Source organism: Pecten maximus, chromosome 6 (assembly GCF_902652985.1).
Source record: "Pecten maximus chromosome 6, xPecMax1.1, whole genome shotgun sequence".
Classification (NCBI taxonomy): Eukaryota; Metazoa; Mollusca; class Bivalvia; order Pectinida; family Pectinidae; genus Pecten; species Pecten maximus.
The window spans coordinates 25,294,587-25,307,083 of record NC_047020.1 but is presented as its reverse complement, the minus strand read 5'-3'; the positions used below and the strand labels follow the sequence as shown (position 1 = coordinate 25,307,083).

Genomic DNA, 12,497 nt, shown 5'->3' with positions numbered 1-12,497 from the left:
ATCATGGGATGGGTGTATAGAGTTAATGAATCATTGGTAATCCAAGCCCTCCGGACCTGTCTTTGGTATATAGACTGCAACTCATATTTATACTCTATACTTAGCATGTGCAATTTCTGGAGGTATAACTAAATTTGCATGAAGTCAGACAGAACATAGATACAACCTTTTGTTATCGATAATTTTAAAATTCCAAAAATTTCATCAAAATGAGTAGTTTGAAATATGTACAAAACTAAGTCTAGCCATCTTTAATGCGCACGATCTCCCTATGTGAATTCGAAAACATATGTCTGATGAATGAAAAATACTGTTATTCATTAGAATTTTATATGAACATGAATATACTTGTATTCATTTATTCTTTTTCAACTTTTGTCTGATGCTTTCTTTTTGGTATATGTACGATCAATTATCCTTCAAATATCTAACTAATTGGACAATAAAATATTATTTTGATGATTAGTTTTTTCTTTATCATTACATACCTACTACGTACATGATACCCCTTTTATATACCTAGTTTCTTGTGGTTGATTTTGGACCGAACTAGGCTAATTGAAAGGATAGCAAAAGCATAGGTCATATGTTGGGATTGGAGTATAGAGTTGATCATGAACCATTGCGGCATAATAATCCAATCCCTCCGGACCTACATACCTGGTAATGTCTACACCCCTATATATATACACATATATCTTACTTCGTCCAATAATAAAACTTTAAATACATTTGCATATTCTATTCGGCTACAAAGGGAGGCTACTTTGGTCAATATAAGACTTCAAAGGTTCATATCTATGGGGCGCCGTTTTACTATTTATTCCCATTTGGTGATAAAACCTATTCGAATAGGTGATATCATCTATTCGAATGAGTGATATCACCTATTCGAATAGGTGATATCACTTAAGAACTTTTTAAAGTGATATCACCTATTCGAATAGGTGATATCACCTATTCGAATAGGTGATATCACCTATTCGAATAGGTGATATCACCTATACGAATGAGTGATATCACCTATTGGTTTCATAAGTGATATCACCCATTCGAATAGGTGATATCACTCATTGGAATAGGTGATATTACTTAATGAAACGAATAGGTGATATCACTCATTCGAATAGGTGATATCACTTAAGAATATCTTTAAGTGATATCACCTATTCGAATAGGTGATATCACCTATACGAATGAGTGATATCACCTATTGGTTTCATAAGTGATATCACCCATTCGAATAGGTGATATCACTCATTCGAATAGGTGATATCACTCATTCGAATAAGTGATATCACTTAATGAAACGAATAGGTGATATCACCTATTCGAATGAGTGATATCACCTATTCGAATTGGTGATATCACCTATTCGAATTGGTGATATCACCTATTCGTTTCATTAAGTGATATCACCTATTCGATTCGAATAGGTTATCGAATAGGTGATATCACGTATTTGAAAAATGAATTGGTGATATCACCTATTCGAATAGGTGATATCACTGATTGAATAGGTGATATCACCAAATAAGAATAAATAGTAAAACGGCGCCCCATACATATCGTGATGTTTTACGTTTCTTATAGGATATTTATAAATAACAAAAATGTACATGGTATCGTAATGTATGTATAATACAGTAGGGAATATGTCCCTGACTAAAGTGTGCCTGTTATTGGAAATATATAGTTACCAAATATGAAGAAACGAATTCACTATTGAAATAAAACACATATAAATTGTAATTTCATTTGTTTTATTTGTTTTATAAATAGAAATACATGTCACCATCTTTATGAATATGATTTGATTTACGTCAAAAATATCATTTTTATAAATTAAACAAAACGTGAGCGACCATAATAATTTTGGTGCGAATATTTTTTGATATTAGTGAGAGGGGTCTTATCTTACAGTGGGAGAAAAACCAACATGGTGGGACCACAGGCGCTTGCATAGAAAATGTGATTTTCAATTTGTTTTTATTTGACAGCGGTATGTGTAATCTGGACAGGCTGAGGGAGCCGTTTGAAAAATGGCGTTCTGAGCGAGGATTTCGGCGATGTTTTCACGGTTATTGTGTTTTGGATGTAACAATTCGTATTGAGTGACACGGTAGGTTAAAGATGAATGTTTCCTGATGACAGTAGTATATAGTATGCACCGTGTCAGTTTGAATAAATGTGTTTTTAGTCGATTGAAGTGAGATGGGGTGCCGTTTCGCTCGTGGCGGAGTTACCAACCTTGAGCTTAACAGATTACACATACCACTGTCATATCAATTTTTTTTTTTTTTTTTTGAAAATCGCATTTTCTATGCAAGCGCCTGTGGGTGGGACAGGTGACCCAATCACTGTTCATGTCCGAACGGGGAATCGAACCTCAGTCGCCTGTATGAAAGGCAAGTAGGTTACCACTGTGCCACCAACTTTACTTAGTGTAAAAGTAGACAGTATGAGGTCACCTTACTAGCTCAGACTAGCGGAAACTTCCCTTTAGGCTAGTGGCAGGATGTTTGACTTGAGAGCAAAAGGTCGCTATTCGAAGCTCGGCACGGGCTGGATATTCCTCCAATGACTCTGTATCGGTCAAAAACCTACGTATAATCTCATATCAAGAAATAACACAACTCCGAAATAAATTGCAAGGGCTCGACCACGCCGAGTGCTAGTTCGTTTATTACCCGCAAACGTGTCCAATACTCTTATACATCAACATACATGTACACCACTCTCTGAATTTAACCACCAAAATCTAAGAAAATATTAAACCCATGAAATAAAATTCCTCCTTCTCCCCTTGTTCCTGACAATACACTGCAAGAATTCAAAATACATACTCGTAAAAAAAAAAATACGTAACACTAGCACAGGTGTTTAGCCTTCAACGTGGTCTCGCTGAATGAACAATGCACGTGCTCTACCTGCACACCTGATTTCTTACTCGGGAACTTTCGGCACTTTCCGCTACCCGACACGGGTACGCCACCCAGCGGCCCTCTCCATAATAGGAGAAAACAATTTCATTCTAATTCATTGCATTCAACCGAAAGAAATTATGTTTCATTACTCCTTTTACATAAGAATATCAGCAATTCACTATGGCGATGTTGCGTTATCGTTTGAACCACATCACCATTATGATTTGGTTATCACTGTAACGGTTAGGTGAAATCAGTTAGCCATTTAGTGATATCAGTACCAATCACGTAATGTTAAAAAGTAACTGAGTCAACGAAAAGTTTAATTAATTGCTGAAAATTATTCTATTATGGCGACATCATCAATTAATTTTGAAATGATGTTGATATCACTATAATTAATAGATATAATGAATTGGTGATATCACCAAATCGTTTAAATAATACAACTGGAATAGAATGAAAAGTAAAACGACACCCATATAATAGTGTTAAGTGTGATTTACGTTAAAAAAATCTTAAAATGTGCTATATGTCTTTCGGTAAAGAATCTTTTAAAAGCACATAGACATTGAATTAGTGATGTCTACTGTCACCTATCCCTTCCTCTAACAGATCCAGAAGTACACAAAAGATACCCCTCAATTTTAGCCCCATTTTGTTCACATAATCAACAATATGAACAATTTTAAACTTCGAAAAACAAGCACGCTGGGTATATTGCATGCTAAAGCACAATCTAATTAAAATCTAGATGGTCATTCTCACTACGTTATGCAACGTAGTGAGAATGACCAATCTAGATTTTAATTAGATTGGCTAAAGCAATGCCTGTCCCCTACCGCCACCCGCAACAAATAGTAACAGTGACCAGGACCATGACCCCAAAACCCTGAAACTCGAACTTGATCCATACTGAAGTTACATACCAACATTTACCAACATACATTGAAGTATGGCTGAGAAAAGTGAGGAAATCGGAGTGGAAGTGGACGGACTGACAGACAGACAGATGGACGGACGGCGGGGAGGAAACCTTATAGCACCCCCACCCCCCGATTCCACCGGTAGGGGACTGAAAATTCTAACATATCACCTATAACTGAATCGCAGATGTCCCAACTCTCCAATCACAAAGAAAGTAATTGTTAACAGATATCAATACTTAGCCTTTACACTGATGCAAAGTTGCATGAACACCAACACTCCGCTACCATTACACATGATTAAACTGCAATTGAATCGTTTTAAACAGACTATCATTATGTTTTTATAATTTCTTGTAAATAAAACATAATAAAATCAAACTAAATAAGTGCATGGATTATTATCATGTAAGAAATATTACACGACCCAGTTGTAAAATGTGTGTTTTTATATGTTCTCGTTTGTATTACATAAAAGTGAATAGACCGACACTTAATGACCATTGTGTTACTGACTGCGATGTGCTATCTTTAATTTTGTAATTAATTATGTTGTTTAAAGACTTATTGTTTAAAAGATATAACATGATGTTTTTATTTAATATAGCAAAACAGGTCATATCATGGGATGGGTGTATAGAGTTCATTGATCATTGATAATCCAAGCCCTCCGGACCTGTCATCAGTATATGACTGCATCTCCTATATATACTCTAACATGTTACATGTGTAATTTTTCTTGAGTATAGCTAGATTTGCATAAAATCAAGCGAGACAACTCTTACTGATTTTGTGATATGCCTATAATATAACCTATTCCAACTAGGTAGGCCTAATACAATCATGATGAATTAGTAATATCACTTTAGCGATTAGGTTAAATCACCAAATAATTTGTAATTATCACCAATTCATTATCGTGTATTCAGTTTCAAATGGCGACACTACCTTTATGTTAAAAAGCGATTGAGATAACAGCTTTATAAAATGCTGAAAATGAGTCTGTAATGGGGATATTACCGATTCATTTTTAAAGGGTTTTAGACACAAAAAGGTTAAAGTTGTCTAAAGGTTAGTTTCTGAAAAGCCAGTCAAATTACCCTCACACTCCTGGGGTTGTGTATATACACGCTGAGATACGGGCCCATCTGGACAACTGACCTATATGCAAAATTTCATTCTAAAAACGAGGTCGGTCAGCCTCCTACGTCACAGGTTCACTGCTGCCGAGATGATAGGATAACTAACGTTATAAACACCTAAATGTGTGTCGCATTAAATCACTATTTACACACTATCTACCAAAGGTTTTGTGATGTGGGAATACTTTACATTAATATATTGGGTTACAACAGTGAATTGGTTACATGTACTCAAGTGATGATCCCGTTATTCATTAAACAACTATTAAATTCAACTTTATTCCATAAGTTTTACAACTTATTGGATAAAATAGTATATAACATTAATGGACAAAGGCATCCACTCTTACATGATTTATAATTCAATAAGCTAATTTGTCAGATTTGTTACAGGGAAACAGAGAAATAATCATTAAAAATGAATATATTCTAATTAAAATCTTATAAAAATTCTTTCCTTTAGTTTATTTGCTAGTGATAAATATTTTCCTAAATTGTTAAGTTCTTTTATATTTTCTACTTTGAGTAACTGAATACGTTTAAACATACTATAGTATTTAAAATGATATGTTTTAATCAAATCAATACGAATGTCTGCGTAGCATTTTCACCACATTAAATGCATTTCCTTCATAACCTTCATAAAACATTCTTTAAGGAAATTGTCAAAAAAGGACGTTGTTTGAATACATTACTGTAAAATTGATCAGAACAGTAACTGATTTCTTCAAACATTTACCCAAGACTGACAGTTCAAAGTTACTGATTTAAATAAAGAATCCAAGGATCTTTAGTTTGCAACATGTCATCATAACATGCTTTGAGTAACAAATTATCTGGACGCTTTAATTTCAACCAATATTTAAAAATTCTTGATTTAATATGTACAAAGGAAATCCTCAAAGTTCAATGAACAAAAAACCCATGTATCGTCTCAGATAAAAAAAAAATCAGTTCTGTGATTACGTACTATCTTATTAAATTACATCAGGATGAGACAACTGTATTTCAAACTACTGCAGTTTTATCAAATCTTTATCTTGCAAAATTAAGAAATGGATATTTTTATGTTAATATTACGTCAGGAAAGGGTAAATCATGTTCTTAAAAGTGTACAAAATCTTATCAAATTATGCCAAAAATAAAATGGTTAACAAGGCTAGGAAAATTAATCACCGTAAAAAGACTTCACAAGTGAGATCATTTTGTCACCTCACTGTATAGTAGACCAGAGATGTATATGTCACATATGTGATATTTACATCTCTGAGTAGACCTATAGTGTATATGCCATTGTTTGAGTTTTTAAAATAAAAAAAATAAATAAACAGATGACATGTGATATTAGTAAATTACCAAGGTTATGATATTGTCCGCTGGTCTACTATTTTGATTATACATTTACAGACATGAGGTGTGGAAAGAAAATCTAAACATGTAAGATGATAAAATCAGGACATTCACTGTCATTGCTTTCAATGTTTACAAAATAATATGAATGCATATAACAAGGCAGATTCTAGCCTAGTGATACTGGTGATGTGAACCAGATGACGCGTCGGACCACGTGACCACCTAGCTCATTAAAATTTTTCAGCCAGCAGCAATATCCCCCTACTGGCCTAAAATAGATAAACAGCTTTGTATGGCGAGGTAAAACCTGTGCCAGCCAACATTTATGGGGTCGGGCTAACAGAAAATGGAAAAATACCCTATGTGTCCAAAACCCTGTAAGTCAAATGTTTAAATACATTTTTTATTGTGCCATTTCACTTCCCTAGTGTAGCACAACATGTCTAAAATTACCCCCAAATAAAATCTGTCACTTAACCTCTGCTATAACCACAATAACATACTTGGTTAGTAGACAGTGTGAGGATCTGTTCAACTTGCTGATAAAACACACAATAAATATATGAAACGAAACAATTTTTCTCATAATGAAAATTTTGTTCAAGGATGATTTTAATAATTGTAATTTTTTTTTATACATCTGAATCACAAGCAAACGAAATGATTGCATTGATAAGGACGCATAAACACAGACACTTCACTACTCATGATGACACAAAACTAGACAAACAGTTTTTTTCGAATATTAGACCTAAAGGCCTATATAGACGGTCATTATATTAACCGCTTATATGAGAAAAGATAATAAAAATATACAAAATAAATGCATAGATTATTACGATGTAAGTAATATGTTACGATAAAGTTGTACAGTATATGTTTTGAAATATTCTCGTTTACATTTTATCAACAGAAATATTTTTTAAGATAAAAAAAATACAAGAACGAGACTTTATAACCTATAATATTTTATCAAATAGGAAGCATTAATTTTTAATATAATGTAGCAAAACAGGTCATATCATGGGATGGGTGTATAGAGTTAATGAATCATTGGTAATCCAAGCCCTCCGGACCTGTCTTTGGTATATAGACTGCAACTCATATTTATACTCTATACTTAGCATGTGCAATTTCTGGAGGTATAACTAAATTTGCATGAAGTCAGACGGGACAACTCTTACATTAGTATTTTGTGTATATGATAATATGTCATCGTATAAAATGCTCTGTTTGTGTGTGGTGGCATTGAAGGATAGCTTGTTACTAGTATGTTGTGTCTATTATCGTAATTGTATTATCTTCTGTAATATATGTATGGTACCGACAAAATAATTCTATTACATTAAGAGAAGACAACCCTGCTAATATCACATGTAGTTTCACTTCCTTCTTTGTCAATTTACATTTACTTGAATAAAGGCATGTACATATACCCAAATGTACTTGTATATGTATATATACACATTGTATGGCTTAACACCACATCAGTAAGATTATGGAAAATAACTAAAAAAATCTGGTAAAACGAGCTTATATACACAAACACTGTTTACATAATATTTACAATGTCGCACATATTGTAACATTGTTTACGGTTAATAAATTGAAACATGGCTTACGTTTGATAGATATATATGTATTCTTTACAAAATAATGACGAGATCTTTAACAAAAGCAAGTCATATTATGGGATGGGTGTATAGAGTTATGAAGTGATAATCCATGCCCTCCGGACCTGCACTGACTATATGAATTAGCGAGATATATATACCGATGAAATTATTGTTATCATTCTACAGCTTTACCATAATTTGCATATTATACAGTTTTAAAGCGGAATAACTCTGGCGTTGCATCATACTTACGTTCACACTTGATGAAACCATCGCCATGGTATGCCGGCTGGCACAAGCATTTCTTGTTTTCACAGTAAGCATAATCGGCACATTTCCTTCCATCACAAAGGGCTGCAATTAGAAAACACATACCATGTACATCCGGTGTAGTAACGTCTAAATTATTTTACTGCAGTTATCTTGAAATGCAAAACCCTGCACCCCACGTCTAAATCCCTGCATTGGATCTTTCAAAATTATCTAAGTTCCAAATTGGTCAAGTCAGTGGGTATACTATTTATTTACCCGTCGGTTTTATTCTTTACCTGTCTAAATTTCCAGATTTGATCCCGGGAGAAAAGTATACAGTTCTTATATATTCCTTATTTGGCATATATGCTGTATCTACCGCTGTATTCATATTCATATGTTTGCCTGTGGTTCGGCCCACCTACCACAGATAAACGGGTGTTCGATATAATATTAAAGTCACGGACCGACACATTACTGATCTATACAATGGTTGTTTTATTGATATGGATTATTCGTGTATTTGTTTTTTTTATGTTACTTTGCCTTTCTCTGTAGTCAAATCCCATGTAAATGATGGATTGTAAATGAGACACAAGTGAATATTCTTTAAAGTATGATGTAGTAATACAATTCATTAACTGTAACATAATTTACGGTCCACGAGTAGATTTGAAACAGCAAGACAAACGTGGAGTACGAGATTTTTGCTTCAAAAATAAATTTGTCGAGACGGCTTCTTTAATTATTCATTGTAAATGATACACAACAGCTGCATAAATTCAAGCAATGAAGTTTTTTCCAAATATTATTCTCTTTATATATATCGACTTCTATGTCGTTGTATATATTGCACATCAATACAAAATGATATTCGTCTTCTACTTCAGTAGTCGACTAACAAATTGCATAACGTCTCCTATTCCACTCAGTATTTCTATAACGACCGGATTTAATTACCAAAGAATGTGCAGATATTATGTAGTTTTGCTCAACATATTCAATATTTCTTAGTTATGTAATTAGGTAATAAAAGTGATTGGGAAAAAAAGTATTTAAAAGATACAGTATTTGCCAAATGATAACTACAATACTACATTATACAGCTGGTCGGTCCTTCTAGGGGACACGTCAGCGATTTTTGGGTCAACATTGGATAATTTGAACATGATATCAGAAGGGAAATTGGGAAAATTGTAATGAACGTGAACAATTTAACTTGATCAATTTTACAAGGAAAATAAAACAAACCCATATCAAACATAACATTGAAGTATAATAAAGTGGCGCAAAATGTGGCGAAGATATCCGGAAATTGTATAGTCTTACGCAAAATGTGGAGAGGACATCAATTCGAGATCTAGATAGTTTTACACAAAATGTGGAGTGGATATTAGGAAATTCCAGATAGTTTTACACAAAATGTGGAGAGGACATCCGGAAATTTCAGATAGTCTTAAACATATTGTGGAGAGGACATCCGGAAATTCCAGATAATCTTACATAAAATGCATGAAATGGTGCCACTTTATTAGAAGATATATGAAGTTTTTGATTCATTAAAAAGGCATAACATAACAAAATATAATACGTCACCATCACACTGTTTGTAGGCATCGCCAATATAACCTTCCAGACACTGGCATTTATAGTTGATACACCGTGTATTGTCTGCGCATTGTCTCCCTCCACAGAAATATTTAGCTGTACAATAGATAGTGGGAACAGTTATTACGGTCAACACAAACAGCACGGTCTCAGAACCATGGACGTGTATTGAGAACGTACTGTTGAAGGAAATTAACTGAACAAAAGAGAGAGAAAACATTTACTAGTTTTACATTTTGTTATTACTATAGCAAACAATATTAGTTTCCTTTCATATGCATTTAAATAGTTTACCCTTTGACGGCAACCGAAAAATAGAAAGGTCTTTTATTTTGCATACTGCAAATGGGTAATTTGTGGACATTAATTCATGAAGGTGGAATAGCTAAATATTTACATGCTTTTGTGTTACATTAGGTTTCTGCCGATTGATCTGTCGAGTCAATTCTAATTCGATATATTATGTTGATATTTACTACAATATCATGCCATGATTAAATTATGATGAAAAGCTTTCCTATTCAAGCAAGGTAATGCAATTGTTACACATTCATGTAGGTACGCACGATGTCTGCCAACTTCCTATTACATAATGCAACATCACTATGATGTTGTGATGTTAAATTGAGGTATTCATTTTTTTAAAGTCTAAAGCTTACGTTCACACTTGATGAGAGCATCGCCGTGGTATCCTGGATCACATACACAGCTACCGTCAAGACACCGCGCGTACTGCACACACTTCCGCCCTCCACAGAGAGCTGTGTTACAACAGTAATGTCATGGTGAAAACCAGCGATTTGTTGCTAATTGTGAAATGTCTCTGAAGACACAGGCGAGAATAATGTTCACAAAAGTTTATAGATCTATGGTATTTAATCAACCCAATATGTATCGCTGCATGATGAAATGTATCTATCAGTTTAATTTTTTTTTTGACGACTGATAAATATGTCGTCCAATATTGGAATTCTATGATTAAAGTATATGGACAACAAAACGCACGTCTCTCACAGTTGATGAAATGTTATATCTATTTAACATTGAATAAATGGTATTTATTGTCGATTTACATATAATGACGTATGGATTTACCTGCACAGCTGTTATAACCATCGCCGAAGTACCCTAACTGGCAGTGACATTGGTAGTTGGTACAAACGGCGTTCTGGCAGCATTCCTTTCCACCACATTGTGTATTAGCTGTACAATTCAATATCCATAAACAGTAATGGAATATTAAAAACCTGTCAAACACTACGTACTTTTATATTTGAAATGTTTTGATGGCTCAATTGCTACTACAATCTATTTACATTGCACAGATCAATACGTTCGCGCGTTCATATTCAACGCCTGTTTAGAACACCGCAAAATTAAAATTTAACTGTGAAACAATTACTTTTCAAAGAAGCTACGAAGACTGTGTCTCTTCTCTGAATGGATATGAATATACAAAATAAAAATGCAACCTGTACTGCATTACTGCAATAAACTGTATCTTTGTTCCTAATGTTTACGATGTCTTGCTATCAAATATACTTACATTCGCACATGACATAGCCGTTTCCGTGGTAACCGCTGTTACATTTACACGTGCCTGTCTCACAATGTGCGTACAATACACACTCTTTACCTCCACACAATGCTGTTATAAAGAAAATTTAAAAGATACACAGTATTTCCAATGGATGGCAAACATTGTATTTCTCAAGTCTAGATCATTCATAAAAATCATATTATTGTAATCCTGTGAAAAATAAAAGTAACCCTGAAAGGGACATTTTTTTTCTATCCATGATAATAAGATGTTAGAAAGGAAAACAAGATTTACGATAATATATTTAAGATTTATAAGATATTATTGAAATTTTGACACAAGCATGATAAAATTCAGAAATGTGCACATGCTTATAAAACCAGCAATATATTTGATAGTGTATATAATTATTTTCTTCTATGCTTCCTTTGCTTTTGAATCTTCGGAGAAAAATGTTACAGAAATATACAATTGATGACCTTGAAGTTTTTATCAAATGTTGAACGTTTGTAATTATTTAGGAAAGGTTGTAGATAATATTTTCATAACTTGTTCCCAATTTGCATTGATTTATGGCAATAAAAGTAAGTTTAAAACAAATCAGTAGCTTCTTCATTAGACATTTGCATTATGTATCTAAAGTAACTTTAATTAATCATTTATGTATTATAATCTACATGCACCGGAAAGGAATTTTTAAAATGTTGATATATACATAAACTTTGTCTTTTCACAAAAATGGGGTCTTTCTCTATAGTCTGAGTAGACTTCAGGAAAACATGTTTGGTAATTTTATTTGCTATGGTTGAAATAGGAACTTCAACACGAATTCTGATAGAACCCAAAATATCTATTGAAAAGGGCACCCCTGTTAATAATTATCACGTCAATGTCTACGATTCTGTATACATTTCTGATGTTATTTACGTACGTTTACATCGCTGGTAACCATTCCCGATGTAGCCCTTCTTGCAAACACACTTGTAGTTGAGACACTCTGAATAATCAGCGCAATGGATTCCGTCACAGATCCCGAACGCTGCAATTGTGTAACGACAAAACAGTTTACAATACCGAGAAAGTAATGTTTTTTTAGTGTGGTATTCTAATTGTTGGTTTCTGCTGTTCAACTT

General features: G+C 33.6%; 1 protein-coding gene across 1 annotated transcript in view; it reads right to left on the bottom strand.

The window, feature by feature from the left end:
- Positions 1–12,497, bottom strand: part of LOC117330112 (zonadhesin-like) — a 99,141-nt gene that overhangs the window by 67,926 nt on the left and 18,718 nt on the right. Inside the window, exons 28-33 of the mRNA XM_033888330.1 lie at positions 12,296–12,403; positions 11,371–11,472; positions 10,920–11,027; positions 10,484–10,585; positions 9,813–9,920; positions 8,217–8,318 (exon numbers count right to left, since the gene is read on the bottom strand). Of these exons, the coding sequence (XP_033744221.1) occupies positions 8,217–8,318; positions 9,813–9,920; positions 10,484–10,585; positions 10,920–11,027; positions 11,371–11,472; positions 12,296–12,403 (630 nt within the window). The remainder of the gene's footprint in view (positions 1–8,216; positions 8,319–9,812; positions 9,921–10,483; positions 10,586–10,919; positions 11,028–11,370; positions 11,473–12,295; positions 12,404–12,497) is intronic.